This window comes from Chiloscyllium plagiosum, chromosome 3 (assembly GCF_004010195.1).
Source record: "Chiloscyllium plagiosum isolate BGI_BamShark_2017 chromosome 3, ASM401019v2, whole genome shotgun sequence".
NCBI classification, from domain to species: domain Eukaryota; kingdom Metazoa; phylum Chordata; class Chondrichthyes; order Orectolobiformes; family Hemiscylliidae; genus Chiloscyllium; species Chiloscyllium plagiosum.
In genome coordinates this window covers 22,568,761-22,595,680 of record NC_057712.1, presented here as the reverse complement: position 1 = coordinate 22,595,680, position 26,920 = coordinate 22,568,761, and the positions used below count along the sequence as shown (strand labels likewise).

Genomic DNA, 26,920 nt, shown 5'->3' with positions numbered 1-26,920 from the left:
GCTGCTAAAATATTCACATTTTTTCAAAAGAATCTGAGGATTCAGCTCCAAATTCTTAAATTCTTCAAATTTTATAAAACTAACAAGCTGTCAAATCTGATTTACAGCATGTTACTCTTTTATTCCTAACGTCAGTAAAATAACTAACTATAAATAGGTTAACAGGAAGAATTTCCAGTAACCTTGCTAATCTATAAAATGAAGGGAGATAATTGCTTTTTAGATAGGTTGTTCTAAGTGGACATTGCCTGTGACTGGCAGCTTTAATTTCTCTAATTCCCCTTTCCAAAGGGAAGAAGGCTACAGCTTTGTGGATCAGCACCTACACTGGGAAAGAATAAACAATCACAGGAAATAGAGTCATTTCTCCAAATTCATGAGAGTTCAACTCCTGAGAATACAAGTAAATGATGAAATTTGCAAATATGGAACTCATTAGAAATAGGTTTAAAAACAAGTTAAAATTGTTAAAAATATCATGGATATGTGATTTTTTTCTCATGAATGCTGATCTTTATTATTAACTATGTTTTACAGCAGTTAGGTGAACTCACAATTCATGATTTTGTGGATATGGAGGATTTACTCTTTTAGGATTGTTTGTACTGCATCAGAATTCTAATTAGACTTTTTGCTTTTCAAATTATAGAGGCTTTTGCACAGAGAGAATTGATGATTCAATTTTCTTCTCCCAGGGAGTCAGCAATGAGAGGTTTTCAATGTGCTACTGAAAGAGAGGTTAGTGGAAATGTTTTATACACCGATTTATTAGAGCAGACAATGCTGTGTCACAGTGAGCAGTTACAGCAGAGGCCATTTTGTCTTTTAAGGGAAAATTAAACACTTGAAGTAAAGGTGAACAAAGAGCAAGCCGACCAGATTCATTTGAACAGCTCTCTCAATTAAAAACTAGCATTGACATGCTGAAATGAATGACTGCTTTCCATGTTGCAAAACTCAATGATTCATTGCCTTTGAAATTCTTTTCGTTATAAATTTCTGCTCAATATTTGTTTCATTATACTAAAACAGAATTAATCAAACATCACAGAAGTCACAACTTTGTTAATGGTCCAAAAGATTCCACTTTGGCTAGTCAACAAAATGTGTACAATCTGCACCCAAAATTGCACTATTTTCAAAAGAGTAAAAAAAGTAATATTTTACAAATTGCCTTCCAAAACAAAGTCAGTAACTTTACACAATTTAGTTAATGCAGCAGAAACTGGTTTAGAACAGAATATTCGTATTTTTAATGACAGCGTCCAACTACCTCCTGCAAGTCTGAAAGGACCGAAAGTATCTTAAAAAGAACCATTCCGCAGTTATATTGAAGTGCAGTAGTTGATTTTGGTACCTCTTTCAAATTAAACTCAGAAGCTTTTTAAATGTTACTACTGAGAAAGGCCCACAACCAATGCAATCAGAGAAAACTGTCAGCAGCAATTCATTAATTTGGTGAGTGTGGACTGCTTCCACACAATGCTTTATAAGATCAGCAGAAACTTTATTTACGTTGTGCACAATTTGTTCTAAACATTCCTTGATCTTTTGCACCAGTTGCGCTAGTTTTGGGTGAATTATGTCAATGTCAACCAAACAGAAACTCCAGCATGTGAAGCAGTCTCTAATTCTAGGTTATTTTGTAACTACATAAGTAGGAGAGAGCCACACCGCCTCCTCAAGCCTGCTGTATCATTTGTTAAGATCATGACAGATTTTTGATCTCGACTCCATTTGGCTGCCCAACCTCCATATAATTTTTCAATTTCTTTAGAGCTCCAAAATCCATCAATCACAGCTGGCAATGCACTCAAATACGGAGTATCCACTGGGCCTGCTAAGGTGGACAACTATAATGATTCACAGATTCATCTTTATCTCAGTCCTAAATGACTGACCCTTCTCCTGAGGCTACCACCACTTCTTCAGGACAGGAGATAAAACCTCACAAAATCAACACTGCTGAGCCCTCTATAAAAATGTATCTATCCAAGGAGATCACATTAAAGGTCAAGCTTGGTTATCCAAATATCAATAATCCAAATTTCAGATTATCCAAACAAGCTCTCAAAGTCCTGTGAATGCTTCCTTTGATTACGATCAGATCAGATCAGTTATTTGAACAAAATATTCCCCACCAGTGTCCTTCGGATAATCAAGGTTGTTCTGTATTCTAATCATTGCCATTTCAGCTCAGTATGAAATCTTCTCCACAGATGTTGGAGAAGTATATCAGGGCAACTTCCTACTTTAAAGATGCAGTGAAACATAGGAGCAGGAAAGTGGCCCATCAACTCTGTCTCACTGTGCACTACTATCACAGCTGGTTGAACATTTCAATGCCTTTTACACACTCCATCCTCATAATTCTGTACACTGCTGGAAATCGGAAACCTATAAATTTTGATCTTAAACATACTCAAAGAATTGAGCGTCCATAGACCTAAGAGGTGAAGACTTTCAAAGGTTCACATCACTCTGAATAAAATAATTTCTCCTCATCTCAAAGTTTTGTGGTATCCCCTTGCTTTTAGTTGTGCCCCCTGCTTCTAGACTCTCCAAAAAGGGGAAACATCTTGGCTGCATCTATCTCTTTAATGGGTGACACGGTGGCTCAGTGGTTAGCACTGCTGCCTCATAGCACCAGGGGTCCAGGTTCAATTCCACTCTTGGGCGACTGTCCGTGTGAAGTTTGCACATTCTCCCTTGTTTACGTGAGTTTCCTCTGGGTGCTCCGGTTTCCTCCCACAATCCAAAGATGTGAAGGTTAGGTGGATTGGCCATGCTAAGTTGCCCATAGTGTTCAGGGATGTGTAGGCTAGGTGGATTAGCCATGGGAAATGCAGAGTTACAGGGATAGGGTATGGAGGTGGGTCTAGATGGGATGCTCTTCCGAGGGTCGGTGTGGACCTGATGGGCCAAATGACTTCCATGCCGTAGGGATTCGAAGCATGACGAACTTTGACCCAGAAGTAGTATAGTGAGAAAAGATCAGATTATTTTTCAATGGGTAGATGAAATATCCAATTATTTTTAAGAATCTCTGGAATGTCTTCAGCATTTGAATCAATTCTAAAAAGGATTAATTGACATTTTCTTGAATAATCTCAGCAATAATTTTGGACAAATGGAACTCATCGCCTGGTGAATTCTGAGGTGACATGTCTGAGGAGGTCAAATGAGGTAAGGGAATATGCAGTAAATGGAAGGATGCTGAGAGGTGTAGAGGAACTGAGAAACATTGACATTAGTGACAAAGCAGGTCGACAATGTGGTTAAGAAGGTATAAGGAATATTTTCCTTTTCTAAGCTGTGGCACAGAAAATAAGAGCAGGGAGACTGTGCTGGAGCTTCATAAAATAACTAGTTAGGCCACACTAAAATAAAACAAAGACCTGTGAGTGCTGGAAATCTGAAATTTCTCTGCTCATCCAAATCCTTGTTCCCTTTATATTCCTCAAAGACCTTGTTTGATTTCAGTTCCCTAAATCTTAAATATGTTTTTTTTTTCCCTTTTGACTAAACTTTCAATATCTCTTGGCAACCAAGTTCACAAATCTTACCATCCTCATCTTTCATCCTCAAAGGAACATGCTGGTCTTGAACTTTGATCAACTGGCCTTTAAAAGATTCCCATGTCAGATGTCGATTAACCCTCAAACAGTTGCCCTCAATCTAATTTCTCCAGATCCTTTTAAATATTGTTGTAATTAGCCTTCCCCCAGTTTAACACTTTCACCCAAGGATCATTCTTATGCTTAACTATAATTATCTTAAAACTTACAGAAATATTATCGCCGTTCTCAAAGTGCTCCTCCACCGAAACTTCGATCATCTGGCCGGGCTCATGCCCCAGTACAAGGTCTAGTATAGCCCCTTTTCCAATTGGACTAACGAGAAACCTTCCTGGATGCACTGAACAAATTCTGCCCCATCTATGTTCCTGGCACTAAGCAAGTCCCAGTCACTTTCATCCATTTACATAATCTGCTTACAGATATGTTCCTCTATCTTTTGCTGGCTGTAGGGAGACCAAAAGTACAAGCCCATCATAGTGATTGTAAAGCTCTTATTCCTGAGTTCTAACCATGTGGCCTCACTGCATGAGCCCTTCAAAATATCCTCACTCTTAGCACAGCTGTGACTAAATCAGTAATGCAACTCCCCAACTCTTATACATCCCTCCCTTTCCCATCTCAAACATCTAAACTATGGAACATTGAGCTGCCAGTCTTGTCCTTCTCTGAAACAACTTTCTGTAATGGCTACAACATCATAGTATGTAATAATCCAGGCTCTAAGCTCATCTGTCTTACTTGTGATATTCCTTGCATTATAATAAATACACTTCAGACCACCATTCCCACTGTGTTTATCAACCTGGCCTGACTGTTCTTCAAATTAGACGTACTTGACTTAACATTGACCTTCTCCTCAATCACTACAGGCTAACGTAATGTTCTCATTCCCAGCCATTTGTCAAGATACTTCAAGCCCTCCTGAGTGGCACGAGCAAACCTCCCTCCAAGGATATTGGTATCCCTCCAGTTGAGGTGCAACTTGTCCTTCTTGTAGAGGTTGTGGAAGAGATCCCATTGATCCAGATATTGGAAGCCCTCATTCCTACACCAGCTCTTCAGTCACACATTCAGCTATATTATCTTCCTACTTATGGCACTGGCACTATGCACAGGAAGTAATCCACAGATTACAACCCCCAGAGGTCCTGCTTTTCAACCTCCTACCTAACTCACCAAATTTTCTTCTGCAGGATCTCACCTCTCTTTCTGCCTATGTCATTGGTACCAAAATGGACCACAACCTCTGGCTGTTCACTCCTCCCCCCTTCAGAATATCCTGTGACTGCTCAGAGATATCCTTGACCTCACCATCACGGTCTGTCCTGAAGTCTCACTGTGACCACAAAAATGCCTCTCTGTGTTTCTGACTACAGAGTCCCCTATCACTACTGCTCATCTGTGCTGCGACCCTCCCAGCCCTCTGTACATGAATGATGCTGTGGCTTTTCCCTGAGAGGCCATCCCCTCTCCAAAGGGACATAGACGGCATAGATTAAATGTGATTGGTAGAACAATTAGATGGAAAATATTTTTTCACCCACAATGTGGTAAGAGTCCGGCATTCACTGTCTGAAAGGTAAAAGAAACAGAAACCCTGAACTCATTTAGAAGGTATTCAGACCAAATGTTAGAAAATTGAGTTAGTCTGAACGGTTCATTTTGCAACTGGCGCACACACACAATAGGCAATGTAGTCTCCATCTGTAACACAGTTAGAATATATAGAAAATGTAGAAAAACCGATCTGAAGAGAAAGGGCAGTAAGTGAATTACTCCCAAGGAAGGTCAGCATAGACACAATGGGTTGAATAGTTTGTGTGTTGCAGGAATTGTATGATTTATGAATAAGAAATTCTGATCCATAAAATCTGGCTAACCTTGACCTGAGAACAAAATCAGCAGGAAAGAGGTTATGAAATAAGCTGGTGTAGCAGGTAGACACTAGGTAAAGCCATAGACACAAAGGAGAGCTGCAATTAGAGAAGCTGGAGGAAGAGGCACTATTGGGGAAGTGATAGTGTCATGGTAATGTCACAAGACTAGTAATCCAGAGAGTCAGGTTAGCTGCCTGGAGCATGGGTACAAATCCCGCTATGGTCACTGGTGAAATTTAATTTCAATGAATAAATACAAATACAAAGCTGATTGTCAAGGTCACCATCGTGATCACCATCGATTGCCATAAAAACATGGTCTGGCTCACTAATTTTCTTTAGGAAGTGGAAATTTACAATGCTTATCTGGTCTGGCCTACACGTGACTCCATTTGGCTGCCCAGATCGACAGTAACGACTCTTAATTGCCTCTGAAATGGTGTGGCAAACCACTCAGGTACAGAACAGACAACAAGTGCTTGCCAGCATTATTCCTTTGCATAAAAAAAACATTAAATTACCCAGGAACAGACAAAAAGAGGAACCAGACAGAAAGAGAAAGAAGAACACAGAACTCTCGTGAGGAATACTAGAAAATCACTGTCATTTTTACTGGTTAAAGTTAATCAGAACCTTTGGAGGTGCTGTGCAAGCTAACACAAAAGGTTTAAAGTTGAGAATGTGATGCTGGAAAAGCACAGCAGGTCAGGCAGCATCTGAGGAGCAGAAGAATCAACATTTCAGACATAAGCCCTTCATTCCTGTTGAAGGGCTTATGCCCAAAACGTCAATTCTCCTGCTCCTCGGATGCTGCCTGACCTGCTGTGCTTTTCTAGCACCACACTCTCGATTCTGATCTCCAGCATATGCAGTCCTCACTTTCTCTACAAAAGGTTTAAAACCTGAAAAGCTGTATGAGTGGATTAGAAATTCAAAATAACTAGATGTTTTCCCAGAAATGGCCAAACTGTTAACTGGGGTGTTCTTACTTGGTCAGTTTGAAAGGAATTCTGGAAAGCTACACTAGCAGTGATTGTTGACTCAAGAGATTGAGGGTTTGTAGAATGGCGCCTTGCAGATGATAACTCTACTCAGGGAATCTTGAAGGGGAAACCTGTTGCTGGATAGTGCTCCTGAATTACTCTGCATGAATAAAGAACATCATACTGCAAAACTGTGCATTTATGCTGTTGCATATTTGTATGGGGGGTGATGTGGCACACAAAGAGATTATGAACAAATACTGGCAAATGTGACTAGATCAGTTTAAAATATCCATTTGGCATGGACAGGTTAGACCGAAGGGTCTGTTTCCATGCTGCAGAACTCTATGACTCTAAGCATCTTTGTTGTGTTTACTATTTAAAGTGAAATTTACTTTTGATATGAAATGTTATTAGCTTCTCATTCATGTGTAACTTGCAGTGGTTTCAATTCATGTTAAAGCAAAAGCCATAAAAATGGGAAACTTCTTGGTATTTTCTACATTTGAGAGTCAGGGTAAATTTGGCCATTTTAGTTTGTTCCCTCCAGGGAATTGTAACAAAGCTATACGTTATCATTATGGAATCAGCTGCACTCCCTCTCTTCATCTTCCTTGTTTCAATGTGTTTGGGGGTGGCAAGGCTATGCAGACCAGAAATGTCAAAGTAATCTCTGACCCAAACAGTTGGCTGAGGGGGGAGGCAATGGCCAAGTGGGGTTATCGCTAGACTGTTAATCCAGAGCCTCAGGTAATTTTCTGGGGACTGGGTTCAAATCCCGCCACAGCAGATGGTGTAATTTGAACTCTATAAAATCTGGAATTTTGTGGAAAAATCCATCTGGTTCACTAACGTCCCTTAGGGAAGGAATGTGACATTCTTACTCGGTCTGGCCTACATATGACTCCAGACCTACAGCAATGTGGTTGACTCTTAACTGCCCTCTGAGCAATTAGGGATGGGCAATAAATACTGAGCTAGCCAGCAACACCCTCATCCTGTAAATGAATATAAAAAACAACCTCATGGTGATTTAATAAAATGGGACTTCGTACCACTAGACTGGAGATGCAGCTGAGGAAGAGGAGGAATATAATGGAGTTTAACTTCCATTCCTTCTCATTTTTGAGTGGCCCCTGGCAAAGGTAGGGATTTGGAGGAGATTAGTCTCAACTTTGTTGTCCTATCTCTGTCTCACAGCCTGTTAAAATTCTGTCAAGCATTCTACACCAGGAAAGAGATGTCAGTAAGGTATCGGAGGGAAAACTGGTTCTTGTTTCACAATTAGGAGAAACCACCTTTGGGCATGGAATTGAGAAAATTAATCAGAAAGAGGAAGAAAATAAACAAAAGCAATCCATCTTCTCTATTTTCTGATACTCTACTTAATAAGGTTCTGTTCAACCAGGTGGAAGCTCTTATTGCAGAGAGTTTACAACACCTTATTACCGGGATCAGATTGCAAATAACTGCACAAAGGAGCATGAGGAGCCGATAGTTCTGTGAATAAGAACTGAGAACACTTCAGCCTTCTCAATAATCATTTTGCTGTTGCAAACCATGTAGGACAGCAATCTCGATCCATATTACGGTCAACAGGAATCCCATAACCTACTGCAATGCATGCTGGGAAATCAACATTTCCGAATTTCATTACTAACTTGCAGCTCCTTCCTACATATCATATAACACATGCAGATATTGGTATCAGTAGCAAACACTGTATACAAATGAGACCATCGAAGCGTGAAGCAGAGAAAGGTTCCAGGTGAATACTAGTCAGCTGGGCTTACATGCTACATGTTTCAAAGCTTATCGAGTTTGTTTTGATGCTTTTGAGAAGCTGCCACCATCAATGGTATTAGCATCACCTGTTTAAACTCTTAATGTAATCAATAAACTCAGCAATGCTGTCTGTTAGAGCTTACATTCTCGTCAAGCGTGAATCGATGATAAATGCCCGCAGGAAGAGTTATCATGTCTCCCTTCTTCATGGCAATTCGGATCCATTCGTCATCTTTGTCTCGCACATCGAAGTATCCACTCCCTGCTAGGATGTAACGAATCTCTTCATCCAGGTGAATGTGCTCCTGGTAAAAGGACTTGATCTAAAGCAAAACAAATGCACCATTGGTGTCAAAAATAAAACCGTGGGACAGTTTGATTGTAAGTTTTTAATTCACTTTCATTCATTCGCGAGTGTTTTACCTTTCCACAGAGATCTGATGTCATAAACAAACTCTCATGATTGGTGTCTGCTCAAGCAAGGAGAGTGAGCCAGTCTGAACTTGTACTATTCTATTGATGGCTGTCATTGATGGGAGTCAGGGTGCACAGCAGAGTGGCCCAGAGGAGAAGTTTCTAGTTTCTCTCTATTACAGGATGGCTGGTTTGCTACACAGCAATGGCGGAGCCAACCTTACAAACCCATTCAGGATTCACTGAGGAGAGTTCTGCTCAGAGGTCAGTGATGCAGTGATTCCGGCTCAGCTCGGAATTATCTGCAATTGTACTTTTCCTGCATTTTGTGAGAGACATATTGACAATACAGGCTGCAGTTGCCAGGCTGAGGTCACTGTGCTCTGCAGCTCTATCATTTTGTTTTAATTATTTTCTTTCAAAATGGAGACGCCACACGTTTCAGTGTGCTGGAATAATCCATTTGATTCGGTTCAGGGATAACTCAGTTTTGAAGGGAGAGAACCTTTTTTCATCAAGCACAGTGGAGGGTGCCAAAAGGTTTAACCAATCAATCATCAACTGCCGCAGCATTGCGGTCACACAGCACAGTGCTGACTCCTGCTGGCCATACCATCAAATGGCAGGCTTCTTCACTTCCAAGGCAGTCTCAATTTCTAAAACTAGGATATTGTACATTTCACAAAATAAAGTGTTCAGATTGATATCATTTTACTGGTTATTGGCATACAACCGATTACTCTGAAGTGCTAGCTGTTATGCAGGCAATGTGGCACCACTGTCACAGTACATAGTAAGATGCCATTAAATACTGACAAAATGAACGGTTCTCTATTGTATTAGATTGTGGCATTTGAGAGGTGAAAAGAGTTGGATCACCCAGACAGCACCCCATGTTTAGGCTGTCTAACATTTATTGGAACACATAGACTTTAATACCATCGACCGAAAGGCATAAGCAGCACTCCTTCAGTACTTCACTGGAGTGTCAGTTTAAATGATGTGTTTTATTCTGTCGTAGGGCTAAACCACTATGCTTCTCACATAAAAGGTAAGGGCACTACCAATTCAGCTAATCTGACATTTAAAGAAAGACATGCAGTTATATAACAACATTCCTGTCCATTGAATGTTGTAAAGTGCTTTACAGCCAATGAAGACAGTACCTTTGAAGTATAATCATGCCTGTAATGTAGTGAATTTATGCACAGGAATGAGATAATGCCCAGATAATCTGTTCCTTTTTTTAAAAGGAGGCTGAAGGACAATTATTGACCAAGACACTAGGGAGATATTCCCTGCTCTTCTTTGCAACATCTTCATAGGAACCACACATTCAGCCAGGAGGGCAGATGGTTTCACAATTTAATAACTGATTGGAAAGATCACATCTCTGACACTGCAATGCTCTTTCAGTATACAGTACTACACCAGAGGATCAGTTCAGAGATTGTATTCAAATCGCTGGACTAAGACGTAAACCACAGCCTGTGATTAAGGATGACAGGCCTGACAATTTGCTTGTATATAAAAAGAAACCTCAATCATGCAAACCATAAAGAAAAGAATTACCTTTTCCTCATAGTTTGGCATTGTATCTTTGTGTAGATTTACTATGTCCATCCAGGAGTAATTCCGCTCTTTACGGATTTTCTGCAGCTCCGGATCATCCTCCGATTTATCAGGATCCAACTGTAGAGCAAGAACATAGAGTGTATCATAAGTGTTGCACACTTATAGGTAGGAAAACTACCTATATTTTTAAAAATACTTAAACGCTTAAAAATAAATGATGGCCTAAAACCTACCTGAGGAAACCTTTTGCAAGGGAGTGTTTTTGTAGGATTTTCTTCTATGTACTGAAATGTCAACAATATCATGGATCTTTCCAATTTTTAATTAAACTATAAGTATCATGTCTAGAAGAGTACGATCTAGAGTCTCACTAACTGAGCCTACGCTAATTGATCTAAGTTTAAATTAACTGCATCTTGATTTATTTCCAAAATCTCAGAATTTTTCTTCAGTATAGTCTACCATATCTTCTATCATTTTAATGCAAAATTCTGTCTATACTTTCTATATTCTTTATTTTCAATTATTTTAACATTCTTCACTGATATAAATTTGCTTCAGATCTTCAAAGAAGCCGTCACATGGAAATATGAAACAACAAATCTTTTAAACACTCCCCAGCCAATTATGTCATTTTATGCAGCGATGTCTATGACCAAAGTATATTACAGCATCCTAGTTGGCAGTGGAACAAAGATCAAGGCAATCTTCTTAGGATTACATCCTTAGAACTAAACAGTTCTCAATTATGTTTCTCCACGCTTGTTTTTGCTTACACTGCTGATATTTCCAGCAACTTATTACAGCCTGGGTATGTCACATTAGCTTTTCAGTATATTTTTTCATCTCAGTGTGCTGCAAATCTGCTATTACCATTCATTGGCATGTTATAGGAATGGAGACCATGTTGAATGTAGAAGGTCAGAGTACATGATATATTCTGCCCAAGCACTTCATCTTCTTAGTTCCTGCTCCCATATTCTGAACAAAGGCACTGCAGTATGGTGACAATAAGTCAATATCCGTGATTGTCAAATTTATTTAAAGGATCTAGAGACTTGCAAGGCCTGAGGAAATGCACCTTCTGTAAAAGTCACTTGTTTTTTAGAATGTTACAGAGTGGCATCATATCAAACGTAGGTAAGGAAACTTGCTGCTGGGCTACTACCTCACACATTAATGAGTCAGTACTTCTGTATTCAAAGGAAAATACAATAGATGCTGAAAAACAGAAAAAAAATGCAGAAAATGCTGGATAAATTCAGTAGGTCTGGCAAGTGTCTGTTGAGAGAGAAATAGAGTTAACATTTCAAGTTCAGTATGACTCTGCTTCAGAAAAGTTCAGAAGTTCTCCCCTTAAAAGACATTTGGATAAGTATATGAATAGGAAAGGTTTGGAGGGATATGGGCCAGGAGCAGGCAGGCAGATGGGACTTTGGATTAGTGGTGCTGGAAGAGCACAGCAGTTGATAGGTCAGGGAGGAGGTTTTCTCATTTCCCCTTCCCCCACCTCACCCTAGTTCCAAACTTCCAGCTCAGCACTGTCCCCATGACTTGTCCTACCTGCCTATCTTCTTGGATGCTGCCTGAGCTGCTGTGCTCTTCCAGCACCACTAATCCAAAATCTGGTTTCCAGCATCTGCAGTCATTACTTTTACCAGGCAGATGGGACTTGTTTAGTTTGGGATTATATTTAGCATGGACTTGTTGGACCAAAGGGTCTGTTTCCATGCCATACAACTTTATGACTATGACTCTATGTTGAACATCACCTTAAAAAATAACTGAGGGTTGTAAGGGCATTAAATGTACCATACATGGAGGACTTCAATGTCCATCACCAAGAGTACCCAATCCCTGAAAGACATAATGGTCATATCGGACTTGAAGCATGAGATGAAAGAATAAAAGTTGTTTTTCAGACTGGAGGCCTGTGACCAATGGAGTGCCACAAGGATCAGTGCGGGGTCCACTACTTTTCGACATTTTTATAAATGATTTGGATGTGAGCATAAGAGGTATAATTAGTAAGTTTGCAAATGACACCAAAATTGGAGGTGTAGTGAACTGCGAAGAAGATTGCCTCAGATTACAACAGGATCTTGATCAGATGGGCCAATGGGCTGAAAAGTGGCAGATGGAGTTTAATTCAGATAAATGTGAGGTGCTGCATTTTGGGAAAGCAAACATAGCAGGACTTACACACTTATATTTCATCCTTGTCAATCTATCTGATGTAGATGCACATAACTATAATGGCATTTGTATAAATGCCCACTGCATCGTACTTGTGGAAATGAAGTCCCACCGTCATACTAAACACAACTTCCATTGTGTAGCACCACTTGAACAGAAATAGATTCAGCAACTCAAAACTGGAGATCCATAAACCACTGTGAGCCATCACAACTATAGAACCACAACGCACCATTTGTAAACCTATGAGCTAGCATATTCCCCCACTCTTCCACAAAGCCTAATGGCCAACTTTTGTTCAAATGAGCAGTGCAGTAGTGAAGGGCTGAAGTAGCTTCAAAACTCACTGAAAATCAGATGTCAACCTGGTGAAACAACATACATGCTAAACAGTGTAGCACCACTTGAACAGGGGTATAGGTTCTTCAGGTGAGATGGGCAGTGTGTAAAAGAGGAGACGGTGTCACATTTTTAATTGAGGAGACAGTCATTGCAGTAAGGAGGGGTGGAAGGATTGTCAAATGAGGTTTTCTGGGTAGATCCAAAGTATAAAAATAGAAGATGGTATCAAGTTTCTTGAGTGTTGGTGCAGCTGCATGCACTCAGGCAAGTTGGGAATATTTCATTATGTAATTAATCTGTAAATTATTCATTGTATCTACAAAGTCAGAAATTCATTCATCCAGTGAATAACATATATTGGAAGAAATTGCACCTTCGCATAACGCCCATTTTGAATAGTGCTACAATCTACTTTTATAAATTTTACAAAACGTATATTTTGGGGGAATATATAAAAAAAAAAACCCTTGTTTTGGATAACAGCAGTATTGTACACTCTGCTCAGACAGCGGAGACTGCACTGTCTGGGCCACGTCCACTGCATGGAGGATGGCTGCATCCCAAAGGATATCCTCTATGGAGAGCTCGCATCTGGGAAGAGACCCACTGGGTGTCCCCAGATGCGCCTCAAGGACGTCTGCATGAGGGACATGAAGGCGCTTGATATCGTTACAGAGTTCTGGGAGAGGTTTGTAGCTGACCGCACGACGTGGAGAAGCATCTTGAACCAACACCTCACAGAGGAAGAGAGGCTGATGAGTGCAGCAGCTCTAGCAGATCAATGACCACATACAGATGTGACCTCAGCGACTAGGACTATCACTCCAGTATTGTCTCTTCAATCACAAGCAACATTGCTTCAGGGAAGCAGAAATTTAGAACAAAGAGGATGCAACTCTTGGTCAGCCCTGACCGAAAGGGGCCTCACTCACTGTATTGGATTGGGTCGAAACAAGCATTTATCCCAGGGAACCTTCAGAACTCTTACTAAACCCAGGCGACAGAGATGGCTGGGTGATTGAGAAAAAAGTGGAACAATTCAACATCTGGACGTGCAGAAAATTCAGTGGGAGTGGGGGGGCTGGGTGATCTGGTAGTGGCGGACTCCGCCAACTTGTCCAACACGTTGTGGTATGTTAGACTTTTTAAAAAACACATTTAAGCGCGAACGCCAGAGGTGCAGTTCGGGATATCTGCGTCAACTCATCATTAAAGAGAGAGAGAGAGAGGCCGGACATTCAGCTCCCTCTGAGAAGGGTGAGGTTTGCTGAGCACTGCACTGTCACTCTGGCCTGTAGACCTGACCTTACCTTCCAGTACAAGACACCGAGTTTCTCCAGTTCCTGCAGGGTCACAGCTACGCTGGGCTGCCGCTTGTGCGCCTTCCGCTGGTCATCGTCCGAGTCGTCCATGTACCAGGCTTCTATGCCCATGGCTGGCTTCTCTTTGACGGCCTTCTCCCTTCGAGGGGAGTCGATTTTGCTTTTGCAGCGAAGGGTTTGCACGGAGATCACAGGCACCAACCAACTCTCAACTTCGCAAAGCAAACGGGGTGGAGGGGGGAGGGGGAGCTGTAACATTTCAACCTATCCTGTAAGTCTGTGCTTGTGAAATTGACTTACTCTGGACGTTGTGTTAGTTTCAACGCATGAAGCTTTGTTTTAAAGCGTGCTTGGGGTTCCCTTCCTTCAATTTTGCCAGGTGAAACGTTTTGTTTTGTAAAAGGTTTTGCTGCGACCCGTAATGGTGCGCACAAACTTTGTCATGAAAACCGAGAGTGAAACGCCATATCTGTGATGAGATGAGACTGGAGACCCCTCTTGGGATCTTCCAGTCCTTGTAGCCAGGGTGGAACAAAGAAACCTTTTATGTTATGTCTCGGGATGTGGTAGTCACTTTGTGCGCAGTGAGCTCCCACAAACAACAGTATACCACAACCATCTGTTTTGGTGATGTTGCTTGAGAGAAAAATATTAGGCTGGTTAGTACGGATAACTCCTTTCTCTTCTTCCAACATGGTGCCTTGGGATGTTTTCGTCCACTTGTGAAGGCAGACAGGGCCTTGGTTTAGTGTCTCATTCAAAGTTAGCACTCCCTCACCCTCCCTCTGTACTGCACTGTTAGCCTTAGCTTTAGTGCTCAGCCCTTACAGTGAGTCCTGAAACCACAATCTTCTTTCACAAAGACTGAAGGCTGACACTGTGATAATCTGAGGAGGCAATGGCATAGTGGTGTTATTACCAAACTGCTCAATTCAGAGACCCACCTAATGTTCTGGGGACCAGGATTCAAATCCCACCCTGTTGGAATTTGAATTCATTAAAAATATGGAATTAAGGATCTAATGATGATCATGAAACCATTGTCAGAAAAAAAATACCTGATTCACTAATGTTCAGGGAAGGAAACTTCCAACCTTACGCAATCTGGCCTACATGTATCTCCTGACCAATGTGACTGACTCTTAACCACCTTTTGGCAATTATGGATGGACAACAATTTTGGCCTAGCTAGTGACACCCACATCCCATGAATGAACATATTTTTTAAAATATCGCCATTCAAAATCTGTATGCCAAAAATTCTTAGTGGTAGCAATGTTGTCAGGTTGTTATAGAAGATTCAGTGACACTATTTGAAGATACACAGAGTCTAGCCAATTAGGGATGGGCAATAAATGCTGATCTAACCATTAACACCCTTATCCCATTAATGAATAAAAATACTCATTCTACTGGTGAACTGTTCCAAGCACGTTCCTTATTTATAAACATTTGTTCATGGGATGTGGGCATCGGTAGCTGGCAAAGATTTATTGCCCATCCTGAAAGGCCCTTGGAAGGGTGGCGAGAATTGGCCTCCTTCTCAAACTGCTGAAGATTGTGCGGTATAGGAACATCCACTGTGAGTCTAGATAGGGAATGACCAGATATCTTTGATCCAGTGTATGTGAAGGAAGGGCAGTATAGTTCCAAGTGGGCTGCGTATGTTTCTTGGAGGTGGTGTTCTTCCCATGTATGTCCTGCCCTTGTCCTTCTAGGTGATAGCAATCACAGGTTTGGAAAGTGCTGTCGAAGCAGCCTTACATTCCTCTTACAATTCAGGTTGTCGCCTTGAGGGGCTTGACTGTGTGCATTCTGCTCACATGACCACCACCATGTTGTTGAGTTTACCATTTGATGACTAGGTTCTCTGTAATCAAGTACTTTTGCTCTTTGTTTCACACCATCATATCCCAGGATCCAGGTGATCACCAGTGAGCGGAGGAAGATGGGCATCCACAGAAAATGAAGAGGAAAACTGGGGGCAGGACTGAGTGGAAATCAAAGGTATTCTGTAAACATCAACGTTGACATCATAGAACAGGTGGGGAACAGGTGGGAAAGTTTAAAGAACTACCCTTCTGGGTTGACTATTGGTCCACCTCGGCTCACTTCGGCCCGTTGAGTCTGCTCCACCATTCAATTATATCATGGCAGATCTAATTATCGTCAACTCCACTTTCTCGCTTTTTTTCCATAATCCTGGATTCCCTTACTGATTAAAAAAAAACTGTCTATCTCTTCCTTGAACATACTTAACCACCCACCCATGACAGCCCTCCTGGTGAACAATTCAACAGATTCACTAACTTCTCAGAGAAGAAATTACTCCTCATCTCTGTCTGAAATTTCAGACACCTGTCTCTGAAAGAACACCCTTTGGCCCTAGACTTTGCCCATAAGGGAAAACATCTACCCTGTCAAGTTCACTAAGAGTCTTGTCTGTTTCCATGAGGTTGCCTTTCATTCTTCTAAATTCCAGTGCAAACCCAACAACTTTCATCATAAGACAGTCTTTCCATACATAGTACCCACCTCATGAACCTTCTTTGGACTGCCTCCAATGCCAGTGTAGCTTTCCTTAGGTAGGGGGCACAAAACTGTTCACAGCTGTGGCCTGACTATTGCTCTGTGTAGTTTAGGCAAAGCTTCCCAAATCTTCGTATTACATTCCTTTTGAAATAAAGGCCAACATTCAGTTTGCCTTCCCTGTCACCTGCTGAATTTGGATGTTAGCTTTTTGTGATTTTTGCACAAGGGTTCCTGAATCCCTTATCTGCAGTCTTTCTCCATTTAAGTACAATGCAACCCCTCTATTCTTTCTGTCAAAGTGCAAAACCATACATTTTCCCACATTATATTCTATCTGTCAAATTTTTGCCCACTCACTTAATTGTCTGTCTTCCTCTGCAGACTCTTGTGTTATCCTCAGCACTTGCCTTCCCACATGGCTGCTGGTGGAACCCCCACAAACATGGACGCACTCTGAAATCCAGACAGATGTGGGCATTTGTTATAATTCTCCTGTATGTGCAGTGCAAGGTACTGCATTACATGATCTGGCTATGTTTCAACTTTTCTGAATTATGCTGTGGAACAGGATTAGAGACAATTGGCAACATCAAAACAATTACACAGATTCTTAAAAGATGTGAGTGCACCAAGTAGAACTACTTTAATAGTTTCCCTTTGTGCCTTGTATGGTGACTGAGGTTTACACAAAAAAAAATCCTTGGTCATCAATTCCCCTCAGTGACACTATCCACAATTTCTAAATTTACTGCCAGTCATCTCTCATTTTCTACAATTTTCCTTTGAGTCCTCACTTTAGTTCCTGATTCTCCTCTTTCCCTGTCCTGACCCTCCCTTACATCCTCATAGATTCTTGACATTTTTCACACAACAGCAGTTGGTTGAACTCATGGGTGAAAATACCCACCCTCACTGAGAACGCATCCAAATGAAATGGTATTTTTAGATACCACATAGAAGAATTTATGTACATACAGAAAATCAACAAGTTGGCACCACTACTTACTGAGTCCTGAAGGACTGTTCTGCCAGACTGGGCCTGCAGCAGATGGTGAGGGAAACAAATGAAAATCCAACTTAATTTCACTCTCACCACTCCACATTTAAAAGAGGCATCTGTGCATGATGGTATTAGGCATCTTGACTATCAGTTCTTTAGTCCATGTTCACACTGAGAATATTATCCATCATGTTTTGTGGCACTACCACTGCGCTGAATAGAACAGATCCAGAATAGATCTAGCAGATCGAAACTGGATTTTCATGCGGGTCTGTGCTCCTTCAATAGCAGCAGAATCGTATTCAACTACAATTTGTAACCTCATGGCCTGGCAAATCTTTCACTCTACTATTACCGTTGAGCCAGGGGTTTAAGCCTGGTTCAATCAAGAGTGCAGAAAGGTGTGCTAAGAGTGTCTGGCATACCTAAAAATGAGGTGCCAATCTGGTGAGACTAAAATGCAGGACTACTAGCATGCAAAACATGGAAGCAGCATCTGACAGACAGAGTAGTCCCATAAGAGTAGGTCAGGTCAAAGGTCTGCAGAACTGCTCCATCCTGTTGTGAATGGTAGTGGACAACTCATTGAAGGAAGAGGCTCTATCCTCAATAAGATTGGAGCCCAGCATATCAATGAGCCTTTTCTCAACTAACTGCAGCCAGAAGTGCTGAATAGTTGATACATCTTGAAGTCCCCACAGAAGATTTGCTCCACTTGATATCTAGAAACATCTGAAAGCACTGAATACAACAAAGGCTATGGACCCTGACAACACCCAGCATGTCACTGCAGATATCTGTGTCCTCACCACGTTGTTTCAATACAACTTCAACTCGGGTATCCACACAACAATGTAGAGAATTACCCTTCTCAACCAGTGCCTCAGGATCAAGGATGACCTGCTTCGACTTTGATTCAATGGATTCTGAGAGGTTGATAAGCAGGAATGCTTTAAGGAAAACCTTAGAGCATTTCTGATGTCCTTCTGGGAGTCTTCATCTACAACCAAGTTTCAAGTAAAGTGTTATGACAAAGCAGTGAATCCTTCTGCTAGTTAAACCAAACACACAGAAAAGCTCACCTCGCCTCATAATCTGCTAAAATATAAGTGACAGAGAACTTCCAAATACTACTTTTTAAAGAAAAAATGATCGATTTATTCTTTAACTCTAAAAGTGAACATAAAGCAACAAATATTTGCAACTCTAAGCCTCCTTTATCCTAACTGCTTGTTATCTGCCTCCAACTCTATAACAATATATTGATCCAATAAAAGCCTCTATTAAAATTACATCAACTTTATTTTCAAAACCAGGGAGCGGCTGTCATTGGTGTCTATCTTCCTGTGGCTGAAGATCTACCTGGGTTGTCTTCGGTCCTTGGCTGCAAATTGTTTCATATGAAAACGGTACCTTTGAAAGAGACTGTTTTGGATGGCAGTCTCTCTCTAGATAGGAGATTACTCTTTCTCACTAACTTACTCTCAAAATGCCAGCTACTTTATACCCCAAACATCGGATTGTCTCATTGGGTCGATGTTGTCATAACAGTAAAATTCAAAGTTGATTGTGTTTTAGTATCCTGGGGCATAATGTAAACTGGTTAAATTCAAATGTTGGTCTAAACAACTGAAGTATGTAGTTTACAGATACATGTTACATATTTTCAATTTTCCAGTGTACTCTGAGACTTCTAGTCAGTCACATGATAGTTGCCTGCAAATTCTCACTGCCAAAACAGCTTTCACTCTCTGTTAAAGGTACATTACACACCTTCAACTTCATAACAAGAGCACAAACTTTGGGAATCTAGCATCAGGCATATGAACAAGATGTCTTCCCAATGGACTATTAATGCTGAGCAAGCTGGCTCTGAAGCGGATACTGTTATTGGACTGTCTTTTTCCCCATCAAGTTGGAGGATCGTTTGAAGGTATTGCTGGTGGGACTTCTCTGGTGTTATCAGGTACCTGCTGTAAGTTGCTCAACTCTCTGAAACTTGTAGAAACACAAATTTACTGCTGCTTGTTAAAATGCAACCTCAGACTTAGATTTCAGTTTCTTGACCCCAAATGATTTTCTTTCCCCTGTCAGTCAGCTCAAGGCTAAACTGGCACATTGGAAGTGATGATGACTTTTGTAGTCTGTCTTCTTCAAGATGAGGCTCCCAAGATGTAGAAAATAGTCCCATTTTCTAGGATTGTGTCATTGATCTTTTTTGACAGTGTCCAGGTGTTTTGCTATGGAAGTTGGTTGGAAGAGGACCTTAGTTTTCTGGGTGTTTACTGAAAACTCCACTTTCTCACATACTCCAGAAAAGGAATCAACATTGGCCTGGAGTTTGGAGTCTGAGCAAGTACACACATAGATGTGTACCTGCATACTCAAGCCTTATAACTGAAGTATGAGTGGTTTTTGGATTGAAGGTTGCCATGTTTGACACCAGTTTTCCGTGAGTTAGGGTTTCTGGTAGTTCCATTGGTAAGGATCATATATGTCATCATGGATTTTGTGGAGGACGGTGACAATTTTCTGAGGGCAGCCAAAATGAGGATATTATGTAAGCATTAATGTTTGACAAATTCAAAGGGTTTTGTAGGGTTGAAAAAGGTGATGAACAGTGATTGGTCCTGTTTCTTGTGGTTTTCATGAAATTGCTGCACAGCAATGATGACATCCCATGCCTTTTGATGGGTGAAAATCTCATTGTGAATCTCGAAGGTGTTCCTCAGCCACTGAGTGGAGTTGATTGAGCAGGATCCTTGCAGGTGTGATCTGACTATCCACTCAAAGCAGGTTCAATCCTTAATCCAGTTAATTATCACCCAACATTTTACACTTGAACACAGTAAAATTATGGGATGTTTTGCAACTAGATGAGATGGGGAAATCAGCTCCCCTATTTTTAAGGATCCTGATTGACCGCAACAATGTTTAGCGTGTTTTTTTAGCTTGCAGCTCTCTCATAATTCAATTAAAATGCAAGTTGCTGATTCAAATTAAGGGGCCACTAACAGCTATTCTTGAGTGAAAGAATATATAGACTGAAAAAATAAATGAGTCAAGTTGGCACAGATGAAGAGTTGATAGAGTGCTTCCAGGGCAGTTTCTTAGAACAGCACATTCTGAAGCCAACCAGATAGCAGTCTGTATGAGACCCAGTATTGTACAATGACCTCAGAATGAAAGTGTTCTTAGGTAGCAGCAACAAAAAGATGGAATTTTATGTTCAGTTTGAGAGGGAGCAGTGTGGGTTGAATACTAGTATTTTAAACTTTAATAAGGGCATAAAAGCAGAGCTAGCCAAAGTCAACTGGCAAATTAAGTTGAGATAAGTCAGTACAAATACTGTGGTAAATAATTATGGGGATATTGCAGGATATATTCCAATGAAAAAGAAAAAAAAATTCCAAAGGGTGAACTCACTATCCATGGCTAACTAAAAGTTGAAGATGGTATCAAACATTGACAGAAATCACAAAGATGGGTGGCAGATCAGAAGATTGAGTTGAATATGTATTTTTTAAAAATCAAAGAATGATCAAAAGATTGAGGAAACATTAAAGTATGAGAAAAAGCCAACTGGAAAAACAACAAAAAATGGGTTTCAATAGATATATAAAGTTGGAAAAAAAACAAACCAGTTTTGGTTTTATACAAAGTGAGTCTGGGGAATTAATAATGGAAAATGAGGAAATGGCAATTTAATTGAACAGGTGTTGTGTATAAATCTTGACTACAAAGGGGAATAAGTAATATCCTAAAAATAGCTGGAAATCAGGAAATGGAAGGGAGGAACCCAAGAAAATTACAGTCACCAGGGAAGTGAGAATGAGCAACTTGTTGTATCTATGTGCTGGCTTATTCTTGGATCCTGACGGACTTCATCCTAGACACTATACTTAAAAGAGGTTGTGAATGGGATGGTCAATGCATTGGCTTTAATTTTTCAAAATTCCTTTGATTCAGGGAAGCTTCATTTAAATTGGAAAATAGTGAACAATTCATTCTTTTACTTGAGAAGGGAGACAGAAAGCAGAAAACTACAGATCAGTTAGTTTAACATCTGAACAGAGTGAAAATGTTGAAGCTATGCTTAAAGATATTATTGCAGGGCACTTAGAAAAACTCAAGGTAATCAAGCAGAGTAAACATAATTTTGTGAACAGAGATACATTTTTAACTAATTTATTGGAGTTCTTTGAGGACACAACATAAACTGTGGATAAAGGGAGACAAATCTAAGTACTGTACTTAGATTTCTAGAAGGTACTTGATAGTGTGCCACTTGAAAGTTTATTTGGAAAGCTCATTATGTAGAGGGTGAGGTATTGGCATGGATAGAAAATTGGCTAATAACAGAGAATAGGTACAAATGGGTTACTTTCTTGTTGGCAAGATGTAATGAGTGGCATATCACATGCATCAGGGCCAGGGTCTCAACTGTTTACAATTTGTATAAATGACTTGCATGAAGGAACCAACCGTACGATTGCTAAATTTGCTGAATACAGGCAGTCCCTGCGTTGCAAGCAGGTTCCGTTCTTGAGTATGTTCACAAGTTAATTTGTAGGCAATTTGAAACACAAAACAGGACAATATAAAATAGTTGTTTTTGATTACGAGCCTTTTGGATCTTTAAAATTAATATTAATACACCTCAGTATGGGACCTCATTTGTAAGTATGAGTGTTCATAATTTGGATGTTTGTAGATGGGCACTGCCTGTACACAATAAGTAGGAAAGTAAGTTTATAAAAGAACATTAAGAGGTGACAAAGGAATATAGCACAAAAACAGAAATTGCTGACGTAACTCAGAAGGTTGAGAAACATCTGTGGAGGAAAAAAGCAGAGTTAACATTTCGAGTCTAGTGACTCATCATCAGAACTTATAATCAGAGTTCTGATGAAGGGTCACTGAACTTGAAAAGTTCACCCTGCTTTCTTCCCACACGTGCTGCCAGACCTGTTGAGTTTCACCAGCAATTTCTGTTTTTTTTTCAGATCTCCAGCATCTGCAGTTCTTTGTTTTATTTGTACAAAGGAATGTAGATAGGTTAGGTGAGTGGGCAAATGGAATACAATGTGGGAATTGTAAAATTGTCTGTTTTGGGAGGATGCCTAAAAAAGTATTATCTAAATGGTTACAAATTACAGAGCTCAGAGATACAGAGTGATGTGGATGGTCGAGCACACAAATTGAAAATTGTTTATATGGAAGCTCAGCAAGTAATTAGGAAAGTAAATGGAATGTGATAATGTATAGCAAGGGAATTTAATAGAAAAATGAGATGGTTATGCTTCAGTTATACACGGCATTGATGAGACCACATCTGGAGAACTGTGAACAGAATTGGTCTCCTTATTTAAGGAAGGATGTAAATGTATAGGAAGTTGTTCAGAGGCTTAATACATTAATACATGAAATAGGCAGCTTGTTGGAGAGGCTAGGCTTATATCTGGATGTAGGTTTGCTCACTAAGCTGAAACGTTCATTTCCAGATGTTTCATTACCTTACTAGGTAACATCTTCAGTGGGCCTCAGGCAAAGCAATGCTGAAAATTTCTGCTTTCTATTTATATGTTTGGGTATCTTTGGGTCGGTGATGTTATTTCCTGTGGTGAAGTCACTTTCTGTTCCTTTCCTCAGGAGGTCATGTCTTTTTGTGGCTAGTTGGTGTTCATGACCCTCTCTCACTAGTATCCTCACATACGGATGAGGAATGACACCACTTCGACTGGGACATCACATCCATCCTAGGACAAGCCAAACAAAGACAAGCACGAGAATTCCTAGAAGCATGGCATTCCAACCGTAACTCTATCAAAAATCACATTGAGTTAGATCCCATCTGCCACCCCCTGAGGAAAGGAACAGAAAGTGACTTCACCACAGGAAATGACATCACCAACCCAAAGAAACCCAAACATATAAATAGAAAGCAGAAATTTTCAGCATTGCTTTGCATGAGGCCCACTGAAGATGTTACCTAGTAAGGTAATGAAACATCTGGAAATGAACCTTTCAGCTCAGCAAGCAAACCTACATCCAAAACCTCAACCTGACCTTCAAATCTCCTCAAAACTCGCTAGGCTGTTGGAGTTTACAAGAGCGAGAGGCAACTTGATTGAAAAACATGGAATCCTGAGAGATCTCGATAGCGTGGATATGGAAAGGAATCCAGAACCAGAAGTCACTCAAAATGTCGAGTCACCCATCTAAGACACAAGTCTGGAGAAATCTTTTCTCAGAAATTTGAGAGCCTTTGGAATATTGTTCCTCAAAAGGTAGTGGAAACAGACTATTGCATATTTTTAAGGCAGAGCTGGCTAAGTTCTTGATATGCAAGGCAGTGAAAGACTTTTGATGGCAGGCAGAAAGATGCAATAATTATATCAGCCATAATTTTTTTGAATAATGAGGTATGCTTGAGGTCCAAGTAACTACTTATGCTCCTTGTGCCAAAATTGAAGTCAAAGGGAATCAGGTGGGATGACTCTCTGGGGTTGGCATCACATCTAGCATAAGGGCTATTGTCCCTACTTCAGAGCCAGGTGGTCTGGGTCCATATCCCACCTACTCCAGAGATGTGTAATAACATCTCCAAACAAGTTGATTAGAATAACTTACAACTAGAGTCATCTTCAGTTATGCTAGATATAAAATATGCCAATTATATCAAGTTCAGAACATTGTTGCAGAACAGGCATGTCATGACACAGCTCTGGAGTAGGTAGGAATTGAACACAGACCTCCTGGCTCAAAGGTAGGGATACTACTACTGTGCCACAAGAACCCTCCTTCATTAGAGGACATTAATTTTACTCAACCTGTTCAGAGATGTTATTACAGACCTCTGGAGAAGGTGGGACTTGGATCTAGTCTCCTAGCCCAGAGGTAGGAACATTACTACAGCACCACAACAACCTTTCTTCACTAGTGGATACTTCTCTATATCCAACTACTGTCAGATGTTTCTTCAATTTACTGTATAGTATACAAGATGCACTGCAGCAACTCAACAGCACAACTGTCGCTGGGAAAAAAAACCTGGAACTCCTTTCCTGAAAGTAACAGACTAATGCAGCAGGTAATCAGGAAGACTGATGGAATATTGGCCTTTATTTTGAGAGGATTGGAGTAAAACAGTAGGGAAGTCTTACTAGAACTGTACAAGGTGCTGATGAGATCACATCTGGAGGATTGTGGGCAATTTTAGTTCCCTTATTGCAGTACGGGATCATTTCATTGGAGGTAGTTCAGAGGTTTACTAAAAATGATTCCCGGTGTGGAGAGATTGTCTTATGACCAAAGGCTAAACAGGTTGGGACTCCACTCACTAGAGTTTAGAAAAATGAGAAGTGAACTCATTGAAACATATAGGATTCCTAAGGGGCTTGACAGGGTAAACGCTGAGAGGATGTTTCCCCTCATGGGAAGAGTCAAGGACCAGAGGACAGTTTCAGAATAAAAAGGTACCAGTTTAAGACAGAGATACAGAAGAATGTCTTCTGAGTTGTCTTTAGAATTCTTTGCCACAGAGCACTTGTGTATTTAAGGCTGGGACAGATAGATTCTGATCAGTCAGGGAATCAAGGGTTTTGGGGAAAGCACAGGAACCGGAGGAATATTTGATCAACAATGATCCTATTGAATGGCAGGGCAGGCTCAAGAGGAACAGGAGTAAGCTGCTCAGCCTGTTTATTGTAGTCTCAAAATTTTGAATAAATGGGTTCCATTGTTATTTTATACAGTTGTAAGGTTAATTATTGGTCTCCATTCACTTTCTTGTATTGAAACTTATGCTATTTTAGGACATACCGGCAATTTTTATTTTCCTGCTTTTTAATTGCACTTATTATTTTAAAAAGAATTCGCATGCTGATTCTTGTTTTTGCAATCTCTTTCTTGCCTTTCTTGCTTTCACTAATCCTGGCGTTGTTTTGGCTTTCAGTTTCAGTATTACAGAAGCAATATCTGAACTTGTGCCCAAAGTGACTGTTGTTTGCTTCAGCCAATTCAGTAAACTGCACCGTTCTAAGAACTGTCAGAAGAAATTCAATGACAGAATGGACACCTTACTTTCGAAAATTTGAAATCATCACCATTTGGGGTCCTGAATATCATAAGTTCTGTCAGCCACTGGGCTATCTGCTTGTTTATAGCACTGGATGGTTTTTATTTATTTGTTTCCATTGGTAAGCATGCCACCAATGGTGATCTTGCTGCAAAAGAGATTTGATGTGGGTTTTAAAAAAAGTCTCTTGACAGAATAAATAGAAACTATTCCCATCGTTGAAAGAGTCAAGATCCAGAGGAGACAGATCTAAAAGAAGTAGCAAAAGAATCAAATATTTTAAGGGATACTTTTTTTCATTAAACAGTAATTGATTAATGTCTGAACTGCATTGCCCAAGATGATAGAGACAAATTCAGATTGTGAATTTGAAGAGGGAATTGGAGAAGCATCTAAAATAAATATTTGCATTGACAGGAAAAGAGCAGGAAAATCAGACTTGCTAAATCCCAAATCATCTGTAGAGGTACTGAATATTGTGCAGTCATGAGTAAACATTCCACTTTTACTTTATAATGGAAGGAAGGTCATTGACTCAACAGTTGACACCGCCTCAAGAAACTGCTACAGCAATATCTCAGGAAAGAATGGATATCCCAGCAACCATAACTTTCTTCTTCTGTTCTAGTTATGACTCAACCAACCAATGGGGACTCTCCCACTCTGTTGGTTCAAGTTTTGCCAGGGGTCCCTTATGCCAATCTGAACCAAAAACTGCCTTTATTTCAAGTTACCCAAACTATGCATTAGTGAGGTTATTACTGTGGGGGTGCTATCAGGTAGCACTTAATGACACCTTCAATCACTTTGCTAATGATGATGATGAAAGGCCTGATGGGACAGTAATTGGCCAGGGTGCTTTTGTCCTGCTTTTTGTGAACAAGACATGCCAGATTGTTTTTCCACGCCCATAGATGCCCAAAGTATTCTGATATGTTCATATGTTTTGTAAGTTAGGCCTGGATTGTAGATGCTCAGGAAGGCAAGCATTTTTCAGAAACTTTCATAAGTATTCTTGTATAGAGAATAAATTAGAATGAGAATTATGTAAATGTCATTGCAATGGTTTTTGAACGAAAAGCAAAAGCCAATCTACAAAATAGAAGATTTATTTCTTATGATTTTAGCTTTACAAACTGAAAACCAGCCCTATATACAAAACAAGTTAATTCTAAAAAAATTAGTTAATTTCCATATTTATAAAGATCAAAAGATGAATCAATCTGGTTTGTG

General features: G+C 40.2%; 1 protein-coding gene and 1 long non-coding RNA gene across 4 annotated transcripts in view; one reads left to right on the top strand and one right to left on the bottom strand.

Annotated features, from left to right (window-relative positions):
* Nucleotides 1-14,416, bottom strand: part of adi1 (acireductone dioxygenase 1) — an 18,196-nt gene extending 3,780 nt beyond the window's left edge. Inside the window, exons 1-3 of the mRNA XM_043678589.1 lie at nucleotides 14,064-14,416; nucleotides 10,213-10,332; nucleotides 8,370-8,549 (exon numbers count right to left, since the gene is read on the bottom strand). Of these exons, the coding sequence (XP_043534524.1) occupies nucleotides 8,370-8,549; nucleotides 10,213-10,332; nucleotides 14,064-14,333 (570 nt within the window). The 5' untranslated portion in view covers nucleotides 14,334-14,416. The remainder of the gene's footprint in view (nucleotides 1-8,369; nucleotides 8,550-10,212; nucleotides 10,333-14,063) is intronic.
* Nucleotides 13,811-26,920, top strand: LOC122541715. Of its 3 annotated transcripts, none has more exons than XR_006309659.1 (4): nucleotides 13,811-14,010; nucleotides 15,993-16,082; nucleotides 19,368-19,582; nucleotides 25,565-26,920. It is a non-coding gene; the product is annotated as an uncharacterized LOC122541715 (long non-coding RNA). The 3 variants fall into 3 exon arrangements; XR_006309660.1 differs by having other exon boundaries at nucleotides 13,813-14,010; nucleotides 19,368-19,573; XR_006309661.1 differs by lacking the exon at nucleotides 13,811-14,010 and adding an exon at nucleotides 14,342-14,454.